This window comes from Bufo gargarizans, chromosome 6, assembly GCF_014858855.1.
Source record: "Bufo gargarizans isolate SCDJY-AF-19 chromosome 6, ASM1485885v1, whole genome shotgun sequence".
Taxonomy (NCBI): domain Eukaryota; kingdom Metazoa; phylum Chordata; class Amphibia; order Anura; family Bufonidae; genus Bufo; species Bufo gargarizans.
Window position 1 is genome coordinate 49,755,903 of NC_058085.1, and position 24,059 is coordinate 49,779,961.

At 42.8% G+C, this 24,059-nt stretch overlaps 1 protein-coding gene across 2 annotated transcripts in view; it reads right to left on the reverse strand.

Annotated features, from left to right (window-relative positions):
* The window catches only part of SDK2 (sidekick cell adhesion molecule 2), a 601,666-nt gene that overhangs the window by 27,420 nt on the left and 550,187 nt on the right, over positions 1-24,059 (reverse strand). The window contains exons 24-36 of one of the 2 annotated variants that reach the window (XM_044299246.1): positions 23,819-23,969; positions 22,686-22,923; positions 21,685-21,800; positions 20,545-20,734; positions 20,147-20,245; positions 18,943-19,137; positions 18,540-18,741; positions 17,928-18,031; positions 17,583-17,653; positions 16,711-16,846; positions 9,091-9,147; positions 3,357-3,458; positions 3,024-3,139 (exon numbers count right to left, since the gene is read on the reverse strand). In XM_044299246.1, coding sequence (XP_044155181.1) covers positions 3,024-3,139; positions 3,357-3,458; positions 9,091-9,147; positions 16,711-16,846; positions 17,583-17,653; positions 17,928-18,031; positions 18,540-18,741; positions 18,943-19,137; positions 20,147-20,245; positions 20,545-20,734; positions 21,685-21,800; positions 22,686-22,923; positions 23,819-23,969 — 1,777 coding nt within the window. The remainder of the gene's footprint in view (positions 1-3,023; positions 3,140-3,356; positions 3,459-9,090; positions 9,148-16,710; positions 16,847-17,582; positions 17,654-17,927; positions 18,032-18,539; positions 18,742-18,942; positions 19,138-20,146; positions 20,246-20,544; positions 20,735-21,684; positions 21,801-22,685; positions 22,924-23,818; positions 23,970-24,059) is intronic. The other variant, XM_044299247.1, reaches the window with a different exon arrangement.

Sequence of the window (24,059 nt, forward strand, 5' to 3'; positions counted from 1 at the left end):
TCCTTCCTCCACTTTGAACAATCAGTGTCTGCTATGAATGGAGCTTACTGTGGAGGGGCTGCTAAGTAATCCCTCGCCTATCAATAATTATCACAAGGTGTCACCATCTACTACTCCTTCAGAGACGCAGATGTCTAAGAGCATCCATGTCATTGACAGAAAATATTTTCATACGATTTTAAAAGTTTTGAAGAGGAAACTTTTTTTAGATGCCCAACTATGGTAGAGCCAACCACTGTGCCTATGCCTTGTCGGATATCCTGTGCCACTCTCGTGTGTACCTCCAATCAGCTGCCACTTAAAGCTAGCTTTCTCCTTCTATGGGGAGTGGCACAGGGGGCAGAAGTCTTCAGACACAGTCTATACCCGCATTAATTAGAAAGCCGACGCAAACTGTTGTAATGACGTGATGAACGCCTGGAAATAATCCATCTGTACACGCTGATTACACCCACCGTTATTGGACTGGTAATATTCTGTAAATGTGGACCATTATCCATTTAAACCTTGTTATCTCTAATTTAAAGTCTAGAGAAACCGTAAAAGCGAATGGCAACGCAAAATTTCTCTCAGCACTACACGGATGGGAAATCAATAGATAAGGAGACGGCGCAATCATCACTTTTTAGGCATCCATTCTTTGTAAAACTAGTAAGTGAGAAAGGAGCTGAGCGGACAAGAATCCTGGAGCTCAGGATGAGAATGTCAGGTACTGTCACTTAGCAATCAGGCACACCGGACATCTGCCAAAGACTACTATAGCTGGTGGCCGGGATGGACTGGCCATAGACCCTACAGTAAAACTTCCTGGTGGGCCAATGTACAGGGGGCGCCTGGGCCTTCCTCACTACCAGCCGGTTACATAACAACCTAGTTAATGCTGGGAATGTGAGGTACTTTGTGCTGCACTGTGGTATTTAGTTCTGCTGAGGCAGTATTCTGCGCTGCACTGTTGTATTTGGTTCTGCTAGGGTGGTATTTTGTGCTGCACTCTGGAGTTTAGTTCTGCTGGGGCAGTATTCTGTGCTGAACTGTGGTATCTGGTTCTGCTGGGACAGTATTCTGTGCTGCACTGTGGTATCTGGTTCTGCTGGGGCAGTATTCTGTGCTGCACTGTGGTATCTGGTTCTGCTGGGGCAGTATTCTGTGCTGCACTGTGGTATCTGGTCCTGCTGGGGCAGTATTCTGAGCTGCACTGTGGTATCTGGTTCTGCTGGGGCAGTACTCTGTGCTGCACTGTGGTATCTGGTTCTGCTGGGGCAGTATTCTGTGCTGAACTGTAGTATCTGGTTCTGCTGGGGGCAGTACTCTGTGCTGCACTGTGGTATTTGGTTCTGCTGGGGCAGTATTTGGTGCTGCACTGTGGGATCTGGTTCTGCTGGGGCAGTATTCTGCGCTGCACTGTTGAGTTTGGTTCTGCTGGGGCAGTATTGTGTGCTGCCCCTGCCTTTTTGAGTTGTCCTTGCCTACTTGTGTTGTCCTCACTTCTTGTCAATTTGGACCAGCTCACGACATGGGGCTGCTTAATGTTCCCAGTCCATAGCTGCCGGTGGCTGGCAGATGTACAGTCTACCTGAATAGGATATGTAAGGCCATTATTTTAGTCTGCAGGCAGTGGCGTACCTGTAATAGAGGCAGACCACGTGACTGCTATAGGGCGCGGGGAACAGCATGGAACATCATCTCTACCACTGCATTGTCATGCAGATACCACTAGGTGGAGCTCAAAGCAGATTATTACAGCTTCCATAGTAGTTGTATTCCTATTCACTGAGCTCCCCCTAGTGGTGTCTGCAGCCAGCTAGCTTTGTAATTGAAGGGCAGCAGGAGATTTATCAATGTATTTTTGTATTTTATTTTGTATTTTCTGGTGTAATTGCATTAAAAAACATGGTGGTCAGAATGAGTGCCATATATCTGAAGCACCTTATAAAAGTCGGATAAAGTGGGTAAGGCCAAAGGCAACCTTTTTATTACAATTTGTATTCAATTAAAATTTCTTCCACAAACTTTTTCGTCAGAAATCTGGGGCGTTGCGCATGTTCTGCATTGTTCTGGGAGTGTTTGACGCACGTACACTGGGAAACTCGGTGCAGGGGCCCCTTACTAAGTTTTGCAATGGGGCCCTATGAGATTTATCTATGCTCCTGTCTGCCGGAATTTTTCCCCATCTAAAATAATGGATTTCAGATGGAAATAGCTAAAACGGATGCAAAATGTGCATAAGGCCTCATGCACACGGACATTGTGTGGCCGAAACGGCGGCTGGGACGGAACATGCGGCGGCTGGGACGGATCGAGACCCATTCAACTTGAATAGGTCCGTGATCTGTCCGTAGTGCTTCCGTGGGGTTTCGTGCCTCAGTTGCATCCATGATGGGTCGGCATCTGTGATGCGGGGAGCACATGACCAGGGCCCGCATATTGCGGGCCGCAATACGGGCATGGCCAGCCAAAGGCCATGTTCATAAGGCCTAACTGGGCATAACAGACGCTTAAATTGGCCAAATTCACTTTGTAAAAAATTACTTTGTCACAAAGCGCATTTATTGTAAGTAGTGGGTGCAATGACAGGGATCGGCGATTACACCGCCACCGTCATTGTACCCCTCAGATGCCACGTTCATAGCTGATCACGGCATGATCGCAATAACAGAGTGTAAAATTAAAAAAGATCATCCATTTGATCGCGACTGGCCGTCCGCCGCCATCTTGATTGAAGATCTAGCGTGAAATCCCGTGCAGAGTGACGTATGACATCACCTCGCCGGCCGTCCGAGATTTTGCGCTATATCTTCATCAAGATGGGGGCGGCCGGCTTGTCGAAATCAAATAGATTTTTTGTTTTTTTACACTATTTCAGGGAAGATCGATTCGCTACCACGAAGCATTAGGAAATTCGGCTTCAGGGTGATTTTCCCCTGAAATTCGGATCTGGACATTGAGTCGCACAACACTAGACACAGCACGAACACCCAACAATGGTCACTCATACAGTTACTGGGAGCAAACAGACTCAATACCTTGTATCCCTGGATATCGCCATTTTGAGAATCCAGCGGAGGAGGATCCCAGGTCACGTCGAGCTGCACAGCGGTGACACTTTGTATGGCCACGTTCTGAGGCGGAGCTGTGGGCACTGAGGAAAAGTAATAATGGAGAGTAAGCAGCGCTGGCACAGCTTTGGTGGCCGGGTGGACATTTTGGAGGCCCTTTATACAGCTTTTAGTAGGGGAAAGGAAAGACATGACTTATTGCCCATAGATGAAGCTCCATCTGGCCACTACTTCATGGTGTGGTCCACCCCATTTGTGAATGCCACTGGAGCCAGTCATCATGACGTGATTGAGACTTACCTGCCTCTCCGACAAATACTTCTTGGGGGACGCTGGCTGGTCCTTCCCCTGCAGCGTTGTACATGCTCACTCTGATCTCATAGCGCTTGTGCTTGTTCAGATCTGAGGCAGAAGACAAGATGGAGGTGAGCACCATCATGCTGATTTCAGCTCTTGATGTCAGTTTATTTGGCAGAGGAGAGAGAAGCTCCTTCATGTAGATCTCATCACATCATGGCAAGCTCTGTGCACAGGGGGGCACCTAGCCTTTCTGCTGCCTGAGGCGAAAACTGAAAGGGCGCCCCCACTCCACAATGCCAATTTCTTAATTTAACCCCTTCCCTTCAGCCTATGGCCCTTCAGCTGCCCCCCCCCTCTTGCCTCTACCTGGTGATGCTTGAGGCGATCGCCTCACCTGGCCTCATTGGTGGAGCACCCCTGTCTTTGCAGATACCGGATTAATCCATATAAAGGGGTAGATCCAGCCCATTGTATACCACCTGGAATTACAATTCTGGAGCATCTGTTCTTATGATGCTATGTTGAGCAGTTCCTCTATTATTCCTGCTAGAATTTAATGCATAAAGGTCAGCACTGATTGGAAAGCATCAGACTTCGCAGGGAGACAGCTTTAACTTGTAACACCCAGTTATACCTTCATTCATAAACTACTAGCAGGAATAATAGAAGAATGAGGAAGAACATGTTATTATATGGGGAATTCAAGTACCCTAGTTACTAAACCAGAGCTGTCAGAAGAGGGGACAGCTCCTCTTTAAGCAAATTATTATATTCTGACTGCAAATATCATTTTTGTACTATATACTGTAATATATACAGTATATATTAAACTCTACTCTCATAATGACATAATAGTATAAATTGTAAATTCTAAAGATAATAGAAGGCCCCTCATGCACTCTATGTAAAATAATAATAGTAATAATACATAATAAAATAAATACAAAAAATAGTAAAATAATACAAATGGTAATTTATACAGTGACAGTGCAGAGCGTCTTCTCCTCTATAAGGCCTCCTGCACACGACCGTTGTGTGCATCCGTGGCCGTTGTGCCGTTTTCCGTTTTTTTTCCGCGGACCCATTGACTTTCAATGGGTCCGTGAAAAAATCGAAAAAGGCACCGTTTGGCATCCGCGTCCGAGATCCGTGTTTCCAGTCCGTGAAAAAAATATGACCTGTCCTATTTTTTTTACGGCCATTGGTTCACGGACCCATTCAAGTCAATGGGTCCGTGAAAAATCACGGATGCACACAAGATTGTCATCCGCGTCCGTGATCCGTGTCCGTTTTTTCCTATCATTTCAAAGGCAAACTTGACTTAGATTTTTTTTTCATTTTTCATGTCCGTGGATCCTCCAAAAATCAAGGAAGACCCACGGAAGAAAAAACGGACACGGATCACGGAACAACGGAAACCGTTTTTGCGGACCGCAAAAAAAAAACGTCCGTGTGCATGAGGCCTAAGGGACAATATTTCCCAGTGCACATGGAGATGATGACGTTACCAGTGACCAGAAATGACATCAAAACTCCTATTGGGTAATATTTGGATATTTGTGTAATATTTGGATATTTGGGAATTCTGGGAGGTGAAGGGTCCTCTTTATGCAGATGATTATATCCTGACTGCAAGTACCACGTTTGTACTATGTACTGTAATATAATACTGTATATTAAAATCTTCTTTCATAATGTCATAACCCATAAAGGTAAAAAGATGTAAATGATGACGATACAAGAAGGCCCCTCATGCACTCTCTATGTAAAATAATAATAGCAATAATAAATAATAAAATACTTTAGATATTATAAAATAAATAAATAAAAATGATAATGAAATTATAAAATATATATAGTCACAGTATAAATAAAAATCAGGTGGCTCTCCTGTCCGCTGTATGGAAGAGGCGCTCTAATCTTTGAGACTCACCCCGTCTCTAATAAAAATAATAGTTCAGAAAAACCGCATGAAAAGATTGGCACTCTACCTCCAGAATCATTATTCTGTATAAGTTACAAATAAAATTGCAAATAAAACTGTTAATAAAAGTGAGATAAAATAAAGGATAGCATTAAAAACATGCAGAAACGTCCCTTGTGATAGGGAATCCGGTCTGGAAATCTAATCACTATAGCGAGAAGATTATGCCGGGCGCATAAACTGTCAGATTCCCTCAGATGTTATCCAATTGTGAATTCCGAAGTCTCCACTGAAGAAGGAACAAAGTGAAGGTTCTGAAACGCGTTTGGTTTCTGGACACCCCTTATGTACAGATGTCCTGATATGGATTTTCATCTATGACTAATATTATATGGAGCGCTCCAGAATTATCTCCATTGGATTTGGAGAAGCCGATTGATTTGGCTCCACTTACCACGTGGCACAAGAGACAAGCATACCAACAAGCATACCACATTCGGACTCACAGACAGGAGGGATTATCCGGACCACGTGGGATGCCACGGCAGGCACTAGACCCCGGCTCCTCTGTAATAAACTGTGAGTAAAAATAATGCTCTAATCCGTGTGCGCATTATTGGAGAAAATTGAACTTCCTAACCCTTGCATGGACTATTTATGTGGGATTTAAATACTAGTTGAATATGAATAGATAGCTATCGCGGTATTAATTCATTCAATGGACATAAGCGGTATACTGTTCAGCATTTAATACAGACCCTTACTTCCATATATATACAGTATAGACCAAAAGTTTGGACACACCTTCTCATTCAAAGAGTTTTCTTTATTTGCATGACTATGAAAATTGTAGATTCACACTGAAGGCATCAAAACTATGAATTAACACATGTGGAATTATATACATAACAAAAAAGTGTGAAACAACTGAAAATATGTCATATTCTAGGTTCTTCAAAGTAGCCACCTTTTGCTTTGATTACTGCTTTGCACACTCTTGGCATTCTCTTGATGAGCTTCAAGAGGTAGTCACCTGAAATGGTCTTCACTTCACAGGTGTGCCCTGTCAGGTTTAATAAGTGGGATTTCTTGCCTTATAAATGGGGTTGGGACCATCAGTTGCGTTGTGGAGAAGTCAGGTGGATACACAGCTGATAGTCCTACGGAATAGACTGTTAGAATGTGTATTATGGCAAGAAAAAAGCATCTAAGTAAAGAAAAATGAGTGGCCATCATTACTTTAAGAAACAAAGGTCAGTCAGTCCAAAAAATTGGGAAAACGTTGAAAGTAAGGGCTATTTGACCATGAAGGAGAGTGATGAGGTGCTGCGCCAGATGACCTGGCCTCCACAGTCACCGGACCTGAACCCAATCGAGATGGTTTGGGATGAGCTGGACCGCAGAGTGAAGGCAAAAGGGCCAACAAGTGCTAAGCATCTCTGGGAACTCCTTCAAGACTGTTGGAAGACCATTTCAGATGACTACCTCTTGAAGCTCATCAAGAGAATGCCAAGAGTGTGCAAAGCAGTAATCAAAGCAAAAGGTGGCTACTTTGAAGAACCTAGAATATGACATATTTTCTGTTGTTTCACACTTTTTTGTTATGTATATAATTCCACATGTGTTAATTCATAGTTTTGATGTTGTTATGTATATAATTCCACATGTGTTAATTCATAGTTTTGATGCCTTCAGTGTGAATCTACAATTTTCAGAGTCATGAAAATAAAGAAAACTCTTTGAATGAGAAGGTGCGTCCAAACTTTTGGTCTGTACTGTATATATATTGGACATTATCTCTATATACTCTCCATATACTCACCAAACTGTTTTATGGTGGGTCAGAATAAGTCTGCACAATTGTGAATGGATCTAAGCTAAAATTGAGGAGCCTATAACTTAATCAGCTGTGTTTGCGGTTGTATAGCTGCGGAGACATTACTAATACAGCATTTACAGCAAGCCAGCATTGTGCAGTGGAGACTTCGGAATTCACAATTGGATAACATCTGAGGGAATTTGACAGTTTATGCGCCTGGCATAATCTTCTCACTATAGTGATTAGATTTCCAGATCGGATTCCCTATCACAAGGGACGTTTCTGCATGTTTTTAATACTATCCTTTATTTTATCTCAGTTTTATTTGTAATTTTTATTTGTAACTTCTACGGAATAAATTGGTTTCTTATAGCGATTCTGGAGCCAATCTTTTCAAGCGGTTTTTCTGAATTATATAGTCACAGTGCAGAGCGTCTTCTCCTCTATAATGGACAATATTTCCTAGTGCACAAGGTTGATAATGATGTCACCAGTGACCAGAAATGACATCACAACTCCTATTGTGTAATATCTGGATGGCTCTGGGAATTCTGGGACCAGTTACTTCCAGTACGTTATAATATGCAGTTGTGATCCTATAGAAAGTACATTTTCCGAGGTCCACTTTGTATAATTACTTTGGTCAATTTGAAAAAAAATAAAATAAATAGGACTAGGCTTTTTGGAAAAACTGGATGACAAACAATATGGCTGATGTTACCCCTCACTTAGAAGTTGTCACCTAGCTTTCCTATACACCTAGTGGGTAATTTATCAAACTGGTGTAAAGCAGAACTAGCTTAGGTGCCCATAGCAACCAATCAGATTCCTCCTTTCACTTTCCAAAGGAGCTGTCCAAAATGAAAGGTGGAATCTGATTGGTTGCTATGGGCAACTAAGCCAGTTCTGCTTGACACCAGGTTTGATAAATGACCCCCCTAGTTTATACACCATTCTGCCTATACCACTGCACAGCTAGGCAGAATAGCTTTTCTGGTATCTGGAAAGCTGGGTGACAACCCCTGTATGTAGCAGTCGTGGTGGTTGTCACTGACATTACTCAGAAACAGAAATAACTGGCAAACAACATGACAGAAGAGGATGAGTCCAGGATTTGTATTTATTAGATTTTCCGTTAAAAGGGTTTCTAAGAGTTTAATACCACTGGATAGGTCATCAGTAGGGATGAGAAAATCGACTTTGGATGCTTCAATTCGCATAAACCTTTGTTTGAATACTGTAAGGACCAGGATCAGCGTACAGTATTAGAATGTATTGGCTCCAATGAGCCGAAGGTGTTAAGTGCGAGACTTCGGGTAATAACTTTGTAAATTAATTTCTACTGTAAAAGACCTTTGTACCGGACTTGGGTTCAGTTCCAAGGTACCACCTGGAACCGTACAAAAGTTCGGTTTAAAGGTTTTTTACAGTAGAAATTAATTTACAAAGTTATTACCCGAAGTCTCGCAAGTAACACCTTCGACTTATTGGAGCCAATACATTCTATTACTGTACAGAGCGCTCGCTCCATACAGTATTAAAACAAACTTTTATGCGAATCGACTTCGGATGAAGCATGCGAAGCCGATTCGCTCACCCCCTAGTCATCAATATCTGATCGGTGGGAGTCCAACATCCAGGACTTCCGCGATCAGCTGTTTGAGAAGGCAATAGCACTCGCAATAGTGCCGCGACCTTTACTCAGCTGACCAAGCACAGCGCAGTACATTGTATAGTGGTTGTCCCTGGTATCGCAGCTCAGCCCCATTCGCCATGTGACCGATGAGCGCGACGTCACCTGGCCTAGGAAAAGCTGCGAGAAGGCCTACTGTGAGTGCCGTGCCTTCTCAAACAGCTGATTGGTGGGGGTCGGACCTCGCCGATCAGATACCGATGACGTCATCAGTTCAAAAATCTCGGAAACCCCTTTAAGTTTATATCTGATCAATATCCATATGGGACCCCATGCCGTTAGTCAGGACCACACTTACTGTCTAACTCGTACTGGGTGAGAGACGGTTCACTCAGGTTCCGGACCATGTAGGCAGCTATACAGATTGGAAAGAAGATGGGGGAATGGAGGGCAGGGGTGCAAAGAGCGGGGGCAGGAGAGCAGTTAGTATATAGTGAACACAACATGCTGACACACAATTATATACATAGCACATAGATACATATGGACAGTCCTAAAGTTTGTCTGAAGGGGCCGCTTGTGGAGGATAGGCCATCAATATTTGTAGCCCAAAAAAAATATAATTAAAAGGGGTTGTGTCACGAAACATATTTTTCAAACCAGCACCTGGATCTAAATACTTTTGCAATTGCATGTAATAAAAAATTTGGTTTAGCCAGTGAGCTATTCAATAAAATTCATCTGTATAGCGCCACCTGCTGTTTGTTCTTTATCTTATTTCTTGTCCACCTCACTGAGGTGGTCGCACATGCTCAGTTTAAATCCTCAACTGCCACCAGCCCAATCTTCTGAACTGAGGATAATCTTAGCAGAGCATTTGCAGCAATGAATGGGGAGATCTCTGAGTCCATGTGAGGTACAGGGCTGGTTCTGGCTTTGTTAGTAAGAGGTGGGCATGTACTATATGATGTCTGAATTGTATTACAATTGGAGTGGCCAACCCAAACTCATCAAGCTGCCCTTGAAAGACCATTCTTAGGATGAGATTGGTTATTTTGGCCTTCAGTATTTTCCCCGGATATCTGATCTCCATTATTCAGAGACGTCCCCTGTTATGTTTACTGCGCAGATCTCCTCGCTGAGGTCAGATAAACACAGATGTTCCTCAAAACTGGGGACGCATCCTCTCTATAACCTGTACCTCCTGTCTCATAGAATTAATTCAGCAGAATCGGATGTGCGGGGACAGGACGCTACCGCATCAGGGGACTTGGCCAGGACGAGGATTTATCCTATCGGACGTTATCACTTGACAGCGAGACAAGATGTAACGCAATATTTTAGACTCTTAAAAATGTACATCTAGAGGTCAGATAGGTAAATCACAATAACGGGAGCAGTCATGGCCAGATTGCAGATTTTTGTGTTTTAGTGCCGGCTGGTAAATAAAACCTACAGGTACGGCGATGTACGTGAGGGTCATTCCCACAGCACGCTCAGATTCTCCTCATGCACCGTATACTTTTTGTCTCACCGGGACGTAAATATTCGGAGTATTAATACTTATTTTATTATGTTGGTATGCCACTTGCTGCTACATTATTATTCTTTGAGAACAGTGGGATGTTTTTTTTACATTTACGTTGATAATTTTTTATTTTTTTATTTTATTTAGGTTGTGTTTAATATATAGGGAGTCTGACACTATCCGCTTTTATAATGTGTTCGTGCTGTGTTGGGTGGTCAGCGATGTATTTGGCACCACTCCATGTATACATCAATTTTTTTTAATGTTTTTAATCTTATATCAGTTTCTGGGTCATGTTGTGTGATGAATTTAATAAAATGTGATACATATTATTGATATCTTGGGTGTGCTTTGTTGTAAGTGTGTTCATTATCCCATACTGTGACATCACTGTGTACATTATCCATGTACTGTGACATCACTGTGTACATTATCCTGTACTGTGACATCACTGTGTACATTATATTGTACTGTGACATCACTGTGTACATTATCCCTGTACTATGACATCACTGTGTGCATTATCCTGTACTGTGACATCACTGTGTACATTATCCTGTACTGTGACATCACTGTGTACATTACCCTGTACTGTGACATCACTGTGTACATTATCCTGTACTGTGACATCACTGTGTACATTATCCCTGTACTATGACATCACTGTGTACATTATATTGTACTGTGACATCACTGTGTATATTATCCTGTAGTGTGACATCACTGTGTTCATTATCCTGTGCTGTGACATCACTGTGTACATTATCCTGTACTGTGACATCACTGTGTACATTATCCCTGTACTATGACATCACTGTGTGCATTATCCTGTACTGTGACATCACTGTGTACATTATCCTGTACTGTGACATCACTGTGTACATTACCCTGTACTGTGACATCACTGTGTACATTATCCTGTACTGTGACATCACTGTGTACATTATCCCTGTACTATGACATCACTGTGTACATTATATTGTACTGTGACATCACTGTGTATATTATCCTGTAGTGTGACATCACTGTGTTCATTATCCTGTGCTGTGACATCACTGTGTACATTATCCTGTACTGTGACATCACTGTGTACATTATCCCTGTACTATGACATCACTGTGTGCATTATCCTGTACTGTGACATCACTGTGTACATTATCCTGTACTGTGACATCACTGTGTACATTACCCTGTACTGTGACATCACTGTGTACATTATCCTGTACTGTGACATCACTGTGTACATTATCCCTGTACTATGACATCACTGTGTACATTATATTGTACTGTGACATCACTGTGTATATTATCCTGTAGTGTGACATCACTGTGTTCATTATCCTGTGCTGTGACATCACTGTGTACATTATCCTGTACTGTGACATCACTGTGTACATTATCCTGTAGTGTGACATCACTGTGTTCATTATCCTGTACTGTGACATCACTGTGTACATTATCCTGTACTGTGACATCACTGTGTACATTATCCCTGTACTGTGACATCACTGAGTGCATTATCCTGTACTGTGACATCACTGTGTATATTATCCTGTACTGTGACATCACTGTGTACATTATCCCTGTACTGTGACATCACTGTGCACATTATTCCTGTACTGTGACATCACTGTGTACATTATCCTGTACTGTGACATCACTGTGTATATTATCCTGTACTGTGACATCACTGTGTACATTATCCCTGTACTGTGACATCACTGTGTACATTATCCTGTACTGTGACATCACTGTGTACATTATCCTGTACTGTGACACCATGTGTACATTACCCCTGTACTGTGACATCACTGTGTACATTATTCTATACTGTGACATCACTGTGTACATTATCTCTGTACTGTGACACCATGTGTACATTATCCTGTACTGTGACATCACTGTGTACATTATCCTGTACTGTGACATCACTGTGTACATTATCTCTGTACTGTGACACCATGTGTACATTATTCTATACTGTGACATCACTGTGTACATTATCCTGTACTGTGACACCATGTGTACATTACCCCTGTACTTTGACATCACTGTGTACATTACCCTGTACTGTGACATCACTGTGTACATTATTCTATACTGTGACATCACTGTGTACATTATTCTATACTGTGACATCACTGTGTACATTATCCTGTACTGTGACACCATGTGTACATTACCCCTCTACTTGGACATCACTGTGTACATTACCCTGTACTGTGACATCACTGTGTACATTATCCTGTACTGTGACATCACTGTGTACATTATCCTGTACTGTGACATCACTGTGTACATCATCCCTGTACTATGACATCACTGTGTACATTATCCTGTACTGTGACATCACTGTGTACATTATTCTGTACTGTGACATCACTGTGTACATTATCCCTGTACTGTGACATCACTGTGTACATTATCCTGTACTGTGACATCACTGTGTACATTATCCTGTGCTGTGACATCACTGTGTACATTATCCCTGTGCTGTGACATCACTGTGTACATTATCCCTGTACTGTGACATCACTGTGTACATTATCCCTGTGCTGTGACATCACTGTGTACATTATCCCTGTACTGTGACATCACTGTGTACATTATCCTGTACTGTGACATCACTGTGTACATTATCCCTGTGCTGTGACATCACTGTGTACATTATCCCTGTACTGTGACATCACTGTGTACATTATCCCTGTACTGTGACATCACTGAGTGCATTATCCTGTACTGTGACATCACTGTGTACATTATCCTGTACTGTGACATCACTGTGTACATTATCCCTGTACTGTGACATCACTGTGTACATTATTCCTGTACTGTGACATCACTGTGTATATTATCCTGTACTGTGACATCACTGTGTACATTATCCCTGTACTGTGACATCACTGTGTACATTATCCTGTACTGTGACATCACTGTGTACATTATCCTGTACTGTGACACCATGTGTACATTACCCCTGTACTGTGACATCACTGTGTACATTATTCTATACTGTGACATCACTGTGTACATTATCTCTGTACTGTGACACCATGTGTACATTATCCTGTACTGTGACATCACTGTGTACATCATCCCTGTACTATGACATCACTGTGTACATTATCCCTGTACTGTGACATCACTGTGTACATTATTCCTGTACTGTGACATCACTGTGTATATTATCCTGTACTGTGACATCACTGTGTACATTATCCCTGTACTGTGACATCACTGTGTACATTATCCCTGTACTGTGACATCACTGTGTACATTATCCTGTACTGTGACATCACTGTGTACATTATCCTGTACTGTGACACCATGTGTACATTACCCCTGTACTGTGACATCACTGTGTACATTATTCTATACTGTGACATCACTGTGTACATTATCTCTGTACTGTGACACCATGTGTACATTATCCTGTACTGTGACATCACTGTGTACATTATCCTGTACTGTGACATCACTGTGTACATTATCTTTGTACTGTGACACCATGTGTACATTATTCTGTACTGTGACACCATGTGTACATTATCCTGTACTGTGACACCATGTGTACATTACCCCTGTACTTTGACATCACTGTGTACATTACCCTGTACTGTGACATCACTGTGTACATTATTCTATACTGTGACATCACTGTGTACATTATCTCTGTACTGTGACACCATGTGTACATTATTCTATACTGTGACATCACTGTGTACATTATCCTGTACTGTGACACCATGTGTACATTACCCCTGTACTTTGACATCACTGTGTACATTATCCTGTACTGTGACATCACTGTGTACATTATCCTGTACTGTGACATCACTGTGTACATTATCCCTGTGCTGTGACATCACTGTGTACATTATCCCTGTACTGTGACATCACTGTGTACATTATCCCTGTGCTGTGACATCACTGTGTACATTATCCCTGTACTGTGACATCACTGAGTGCATTATCCTGTACTGTGACATCACTGTGTACATTATCCTGTACTGTGACATCACTGTGTACATTATCCCTGTACTGTGACATCACTGTGTACATTATTCCTGTACTGTGACATCACTGTGTACATTATCCTGTACTGTGACATCACTGCGTACATTATCCCTGTACTGTGACATCACTGTGTACATTATCCTGTACTGTGACATCACTGTGTACATTATCCTGTACTGTGACATCACTGTGTACATTACCCCTGTACTGTGACATCACTGTGTACATTATTCTATACTGTGACATCACTGTGTACATTATCTCTGTACTGTGACACCATGTGTACATTATCCTGTACTGTGACATCACTGTGTACATCATCCCTGTACTATGACATCACTGTGTACATTATCCCTGTACTGTGACATCACTGTGTACATTATCCTGTACTGTGACATCACTGTGTACATTATCTCTGTACTGTGACACCATGTGTACATTATTCTATACTGTGACATCACTAGTGTACATTATCCTGTACTGTGACACCATGTGTACATTACCCCTGTACTTTGACATCACTGTGTACATTACCCTGTACTATGACATCACTGTGTACATTATTCTATACTGTGACATCACTGTGTACATTATCCTGTACTGTGACACCATGTGTACATTATCCTGTACTGTGACACCATGTGTACATTACCCCTGTACTTTGACATCACTGTGTACATTACCCTGTACTGTGACATCACTGTGTACATTATCCTGTACTGTGACATCATTGTGTACATTATCCTGTACTGTGACATCACTGTGTACATTATCCTGTACTGTGACATCACTGTGTACATATCCTGTACTGTGACATCACTGTGTACATTATCCTGTACTGTGACATCACTGTGTACATTATCCTGTACTGTGACATCACTGTGTACATTATCCTGTACTGTGACATCACTGTGTACATTATCCTGTACTGTGACATCACTGTGTACATTATCCTGTACTGTGACATCACTGTGTACATTATCCTGTACTGTGACATCACTGTGTACATTATCCTGTACTGTGACATCACTGTGTACATTATCCTGTACTGTGACATCACTGTGTACATTATCCTGTACTGTGACATCATGTGTACATTATCCTGTACTGTGACATCACTGTGTACATTATCCCTGTACTGTGACATCACTGTGTACATTATCCTGTACTGTGACATCACTGTGTACATTATCCTGTACTGTGACATCACTGTGTACATTATCCTGTACTGTGACATCACTGTGTACATTATCCTGTACTGTGACATCACTGTGTACATTATCCTGTACTGTGACATCACTGTGTACATTATCCTGTACTGTGACATCACTGTGTACATTATCCTGTACTGTGACATCACTGTGTACATTATCCTGTACTGTGACATCACTGTGTACATTATCCCTGTACTGTGACATCACTGTGTACATTATCCTGTACTGTGACATCACTGTGTACATTATCCTGTACTGTGACATCACTGTGTACATTATCCCTGTACTGTGACATCACTGTGTACATTATCCTGTACTGTGACATCACTGTGTACATTATCCTGTACTGTGACATCACTGTGTACATTATCCTGTACTGTGACATCACTGTGTACATTATCCCTGTACTGTGACATCACTGTGTACATTATCCTGTACTGTGACATCACTGTGTACATTATCCTGTACTGTGACATCACTGTGTACATTATCCTGTACTGTGACATCACTGTGTACATTATCCTGTACTGTGACATCACTGTGTACATTATCCTGTACTGTGACATCACTGTGTACATTATCCTGTACTGTGACATCACTGTGTACATTATCCTGTACTGTGACATCACTGTGTACATTATCCCTGTACTGTGACATCACTGTGTACATTATCCTGTACTGTGACATCACTGTGTACATTATCCTGTACTGTGACATCACTGTGTACATTATCCTGTACTGTGACATCACTGTGTACATTATCCTGTACTGTGACATCACTGTGTACATTATCCCTGTACTGTGACATCACTGTGTACATTATCCTGTACTGTGACATCACTGTGTACATTATCCCTGTACTGTGACATCACTATGTACATTATCCCTGTACTGTGACATCACTGTGTACATTATCCTGTACTGTGACATCACTGTGTAGGATCTGATGCTGGTTCATCTACCATTACTATAAATTACATGTAACGTTTGGTGGCCTTATTAAATTTTGTATAAAGGCCCAGGAAAGGAAGCCTGACTTCTGCACCTATAAAAACAGTTCATGCATTAAAAACGTATATACGTCAAGCACTCTGAACAAACAAAGCTGCAGTGTATAGCATTGAGGAGGAACAAAAAAGCAGACTGAGCCTCAGATGAGACAAGAGATCAATTGGATTCAATCTACCTGGTGGCACACAATGTGTTAAGCATTACTTACATGTTAACTCCGCCCATTTGGCGTTGGGGTCATTGATGTTTCGCAACGTAAAACTCCTCATTCCATCATATACCAGTTCCCGGTATCGGATTCGGTAGCCCAGAAGGATGCCATTTATTTTATCTTCTGCTGGAACCTAACCAGACAAAGCAAAATAACCTTGTCATTCACACATGTATGTACAGGCCCCCGGGGCACAGGTCTCCGTAGGCCGGACATACACATCCATACACTCTGTTTGTCTGACAGCCCTCTCTCTCAACCCTTCCATACACATACACGTTGGGTTCGGCAAAAACAAGTATGTTCACACGACGGATTTTAAAAACACGCTGAAAAATCCGGTTATGGGCGCGTTTTATTTCAGCTTCCTATTTTTTCAGCTTCCCATTCATTTCAAAGTGAGAATCGGTGCAGAATCCGCTCCAAGATAGAGCATGCTGGGGAAAAAGCAAGTCCTGCATTCATTGAAATAAACAGGAGGCTTTTCAGAGGTGATTTTTGGTGCGGATGCATGTAAAATGCATGTAAAAGGTTGTGTGAATGGGCCCTAAGTGCGTGCAGTGGGGCGAAGGGGAAAGCTGCAGACAGACCCTTCTGGTGGCAGCTTATCTCCTGCGAGGACAAAAGGATTGGATGAAAATTTCTACTTTATCCGATCCTTATCTCCTCCGACATCATCTGTCGGGGGCTCCCCATACACAATAGACTGTTGGGAGAACCCCAGTAATGTGTTCTATAGGCTAATAACAGGGAATAATAGATTCCACTTAATTGCAAATCAGCTAGAAGTAAGATAGACTTTGTTTACCGCCCCTATAAATGCAGCATATACCGTAATAATACACAAATACATGTGAACCGTTTCATACCTGCCAGTGAATTAATACTGAGGTAGTTGTCTGGGGGGTGACGGACAGGATTGATGGAGCATCATCAGGTGCTGGAAAATAAAATAAGGTCACTTACAATTTAAACGCCCCGATGTATTAACACGAATCAGAGAACGAGCAGTATACGTGAAATAACCCGCCAACAGACTGCGCTCCTCCCATACAGCCTGTGCAATGCCAGCTGCAGCCTCAGGGGGCACTGTCTGAACAGAAGGTACTCAAGGAATACTTTATCTCCTAATGGAAAGCGCCTGATTGGCACGAGGTTAGATGGTAAGACCAGCCCACCAATTTGACAGTCCTGGAGAATGAGGGGTGACTTACCCGCCTGAAGTGTCGTTAGGGACTCCGATTCTGCACTGTATTCACTGTCTCCAATGTCATTTGTTGCCTTGACTCGGAATTTGTATGACGTGAATGGTTTTAATCTGAAATGTTACCACAAAAGAAACGTGTCAAAGGATGACATCACTTGGGGCATGTTCACATGACAGATTTTGAAAACGAGCTGATTTTCTGTTCAGTTTTGGTGCATTCTTGGCATGGCACACATTGTTTCAGCTTCCCATTCAATTTCAATAGGAGAGTTAGCGCAGATTCCGCTCCAAGACAGAGCATGCTGCTTCTTTTTTCCACGCAGTTTTTTTAATGGCAGTCCCCGAAGTGAAGGAGAGCACACTGCGCATACGCAGGTCTTCTTTGTTCACTGATATGGGACTTCCAAAAAAAGCCGAGCGAGCGCACTCATCTGTTCTCAGAAGTCCCATATTAGCGAATGAAGAGCGCACAATGCATGCACAGTAACCCCTCCATCCATCTTAATGCACTGCTGGAAATAAGAAATTTTCATAACTCCCAGTATTAATTCCTTACGAACCAATAAATATGGCTGACACCAGTGTGTATGTTGGCAACAACGTAAGAAAAACTTTGTACCGGTCTACAATGGCGGAGGTGGCATTGTGACTGAAGGAGGAAGAGTGCACCAGCCAGCGTCCTTTAGGTAGCTCTCGGGTCTGGATGGTGTAGTAGCGCACGGGAGAAAGACCATCACTTCCTGGTTCCCAGGAAAGCAGCACGCTTCTGGACTTGACATCTTCCTGCCGAACTACGGGCTTTTTGGGGGGCTGAGGGCGTTCTGCAAAAGGAAACAAAACAAGAGTCCAAGTCTTATCTACAGGACTTCCAATACAAGAGGATAATGAAGACAATCCCTTAAAAACAATCTCCCCTTAGGGAATTTTGAGGTAACAGAGAGGGGTCATTGATTAGTGCCCCCCTTTACTCTAGAGAACTATCATTTCCAGTTAAATGCATTAACTTATGGACTCCTGCTTACCTCTCTTTTCTGTGGTGACCACCAGAGCTTCGGCAGCCTCGCCCCATCCCTTACGGGTCTGGGCTGTGATTCGAAACAAGTAAACAGACTCCGGTCGAAGTGCCGTGGCTGTGTACTGCCGCACGCTCGGATTCAGCAGTTCCACTGTGGCAGTGTTTGCGTTGGTCGTGTTCAGTCTGTGAGTGATCTGATAAGCTGTGAGGAAAACAATGTGACATGTTATGTGCCAGAAGAGATGGTTCCATACCGGGGCCTACATGATCAGAAGTTATCAAGCCAGAACCAGTGTGCTTGTGAGGATGCTCCAGTATGGACCACATATGCCCCGGCCACCCTTCTGTCTACTACTTTTATAGTCCACAGGAGGTCACAAGTCCTCCTGCATGGAAGTATGAGAGGAGGTGGTGCGTTCCTTAATGGATGTACTTTGGGCATGCAATATGGTAAACTGTGGACTATGGAACACAAGATACAGAAATCAATCTAATTCCTTTTTCTTATTTTTTTTGGAGTCAACATCTTTACGGTGTACATGGCTGGATAACGGATCCTTGTTGTACAGATAGGTAGTATCATGGCTATAACATCTATAGGCCCTTACGCTACCTCAGTTTGCCTCCTGTTTTATGTAGAGTTTTTTCCATGTGAATCTGTGAGAAGACAAAATGTGGCATGTCCCATCAAGGAATGGCCACATGGTCTTGTTTCCTGATGCAATTTTTCGAAGCCAAAACCAGGAGTGAATGCAACAAAGAGGAGAAAGTTGTATCTGTCCTTTATACTTTCTCTCCATAACAGGAAACCTGAAAGTGTGGCCCTACCCTCAAATTGTCGTTCCTTAGAGGTTTGTTCCTTAGGGGAATAGGGTGTTGCACAGAGGCACCATGAGGCAGTAGTACCTATGGCTCCATAATGAGGAACGGTAGGGACCAGAGTCATAACTGGTTCCTAGTGCAACAGGGCCCCATCTAGTATGTACTATTTATAATACTGGTGTCTTCTCCTGCGGCAGATTGCCCTTTGGTCTCCCGTAGGCACCAGGCCATGGATATGACCACAGGTAAGAATTCCATCTGCTATGGCGCAGGCTCCTGGTTTAAGACTTGAAGGTTTAGAAATGTCACCTCTTTCTTACTGTCCAAACTATCTGATGTTTCGTAAACCTGTTGCAGATCACAAAATAATCAAAATGTAAAGTTCTTACCTAAAATGATACCGTTGGGAGCAGCTGGGGTCTGCCAAATGAGGCGGACGGAGGTTGTTCTCACCTCAGGAAACAGTATTCCCACTGGCGGACCTGGAACTGAAAACCAATGTAACATGAGGCAGTGAATCATCTGGCTGTGCTCACTAAGAACCATGCTGGCTGGAGATCTGCCAAAATAATGTGCTGCAGGTATGTAGTATATAGCAGAGTGCACCACGCAAGTGATGGCATCCACCACCAATTAATTTATACGGAAGGAATGACCTCATTAAGGCAACTGCCTAATATCTAGGAAGTCTATTGTAGCAGAAGTATCAATCTACATCCTACAGCATGTGCTTCTTGCTCCAGTAGTAAGAATTGGGCCAGTGGTGTTCTGAAGAACACAGTCTTACCATCATCCAAGGTCCTCTCCAGAATTGCCGGTGTGCTCGGTACTCCATCTCCAATTCTGGTGAAAGCCAAGACCTGGATTTCATAGAGAACGTATTTCCCAAGTTTGGTAAGCTGAACACTTCGAGAGGAATTGCCTTCCACAAGCCAGAAACGAGGAGGATTGTCTGAATCTTTCTCCTTGTAGAGAATCTACGCAAGACAATAAAACAAATCAGAAAAGAACATACCTATCCGATACTGTTCATGGCCTACTGCTTAAAGTATGACAGAGACTCAAAAGAAACCTATTTTCCAGAAGTCTCTCATTACAGATGTCTGTATTAGGGCTCATGCACATGGCAGTAAGTTGCGGATCCGCAAAACATGGATACCGGCCAAGTGCATGTCGCCATTTTATTTTATTTTTTTCTCCTGCATAAATATCCTATCTTTGTCCACAAAATGGACAAGAATAAGACATGATCTTTTTTTTTTTGCTGGGCTGCAGCATGGCCTTGCGGATGTGGACAACACATGGGTGTGCTTTCTGCATCTTTTGGGGTCCCATTGAGATTAATGGATCTACATCTGATCCGCAAAAAAGTTGAAAAATCAGATACGGACTGAAACTACGGCCATGTGCATGAGTCCTTAGTTATATTGAGTTATTGACTTAAATCAGCAGTTAAGTGCAACAATGGCGGGCCCAAGCCATAGGGTGCCTCCTTGCTCCTTCTGCTTCCTCTGCCAGCACTTCCCTCTCTTTCCTGATTGACAGGGCCAGGTTCCTGCATAGTCATCTCACCTGACCCTGTCAATCAAGAAGAAGAGGAGGCGGGGGGCTGGCAGAGGAAGCAGGAGAAGCAAGGGTGCACAGTGTCTTGGGCCCGCCTTCAGTGCACTTCACTGCTCATTTGCATGGATTAAAAGTAGATTTTCTCCAGAATGAAGCAATGGATCGCTAAGTGTGAGGTATCTTTACATTCAGCTGGGCTAGTCCTACAAGGCATTGTGTCTAGTGTAACAGTGAATTCTCTGGAGACAGCAAATAGCCCTCGGTCTGTGGACCTGGAAACTCTAAAGTAAATCTAGATCCAGAGATGAGTTTATCTTTATAGATGCATCTGGTAACATCCACATATTAAAGTCAGGCTCCTCACCTTGTAACCCAGGATGAGTCCATTCCGATCCGGTTCGGGGATTTCGCTCCAACGAACCAAGATGCTGCTTGAGGTTGTGGCCAGAGCAGAGACATTGCTGGGTCCAGAGGATGGAACTGAGGACCAGAAGCAGAGGTACAATTACTTTTATGTGCAATCATGGTGACCAGAAAAAGGGGGCAGCACTCCAACCAAGAAAACCAAATTGTTCAGTAGAGCCTGCGCTGTTGGGTTCTAGCTTAGTAACCCCAGCACATCAAAGGTAAGTAAAGGACCGCAGCACTCCTTAGGTACCGCAAAAGAAAGATGGTGTTTTATTCACCCAGCATGGCAATGTTTCATCTTTATTGAGTCTTTTTTTAAGCCTGGTTTGAAAAAGACTCATTGAAGTTGAAACGTCGCCATGCTGGGTGAAAGATACGACATCTTTTGCAGTACCTAAGGAATGCTGCAGTCCTTTACTTATCGTTTACCAGACAGATGTTTGCATCCCATTTATTTTATTATTTTGTCATTAATCATTAGGGTTCCATAGGTGGTCAGGGACAGAGGTCATGAGACTTCTCCAACATCAGGAGCTGTTCAGCTTTAGACTAGCGATGGAAATGCTCTTCTTCTGCCATCATTTTTCTTTCTTTTTAACCTACACCGCCACAGGATAGATCTCTCAAGCTCACTGAATGTCATAGGCCTCTATCCAAAATCTCTTACACACACATAAGCATATTAAGAGGACAATTCCTTTAGTGGTTTTTAAAGTGTGTTCACATTGTATATGGTGAATATGTCCAGATTACATACGGCAAAGTAGCCAAAAGAGTGTCCTTTTCCCCCAATTGGGATAGTACACACCAGCAAACCTTTTCTGTACTGCATAGCAAAGTGCGGTAGGCTAAATATACCATACAGTGGGCCACCACAAGTGGTATACATACTTTTTTTCTTAAATTGTGGCCAATGTGATCAAGGGCCCGACTAAGGGGTGCAGACTGGCCTCTCACCTGACTCTCGCGTCCTCGCCGCCACTATAGGACTCAAGGGCCCAGAACCAATGGCGTTAAAAGCAACAATTTGGACATTATATTCTGTCCACTCTTCCAGATCTTCAATGGTGTATTCCCTCTCGATGCGGTCATGAATGATGTGGGTGGAGGACTTCCCTTTTCCATCAGATCTCACGTATCGGATCCTGTACCCCACAGATTCTGGGTTACCGTTGTACTCCGTCTCTGGTAAAGGCTAAGGGAAGGAATGGTTTATGAGAAAGCTAGGAGGCGCTACTGAATATCTTTTAAAACAATCAACATGATAGGTAGGGTTGATTATTAGTCCTTTGATTGGCTCAGATCCAGCATATTACACACATGATATGTCTGCCCCCTCATCCACTTTCTGACTAGTACAGTGGTGCGGTCCGGCTTGACTGCAGCACTGAAAGTGTTAGCCCCCGGGATCAGAGTTATCTCCAATCCCAGCAGCTGTGGCAGAAGTTTAGATGTCTATTACAGCAATCCTCCTACTGGTGATTGTGTGAGCACAGTAGCAGAAGCCATACAATCACCATGAAGTAATATTATGTCAAAGTAGGCCAACTACCCCAGGCCCTTAAAGGGATTGTACCAGAAAACATATCTTAAATTTTTCAAACTAGCACCTGGATCTGCATACTTTTTTAATTGCATGTCATTAACATTTTAATTACTGAGCTATTCAATGAAATGTATCTGTATAGCGTCACTTGCAATTTTTTTCTTTTACTTTTTTCTTGTCCACCTCACCGAGGTGGTCGCACATGCTCAGTTTAAATCTTCAACTGTCACCAGCCATATCTTCTGTTAGAAGCTATGGCAGTTATAGGAAAAGAGCTACATCAGAAAAGGCACACCCCCTGATAAAGGACACGCCCCTGAGATGCTAGTCTGAAATAAATCTAGCAGAATACTTGGGGCAATGAATGGGGAGATCTCTGGATCCATGTGAGGTACAGGGAGGGTTCTAGCTTTGTTAGAAAGAGATTGTCTTGTACTATATCATGTCTGATTTTTATATCAATCATGGCATAACCTCTTTAACATACTGTTATGTCAAGGTGAGGCATGGGGTTAATAAATCCATAGCTTTTCGTCACACTCACCACCCAGCGCACCCACAGGCTGGTCTGACTGGCTGTACGTAGGGTCACATTAGCTGGGAACATGTCTGGTGGGGCCTGTAACGTCTGTATCCTTCTGGAGGCTAGACTGGGTGGACTGGTACCAACAATGTTCACCTGGCGCATGCGGAAACTGCAGACAAATAACATTTCTCATGAATACATGTAACAGGGCACAAAAGAGTCTCCTTCACAATGTCTTATTTGGTCATCGACATCTCAC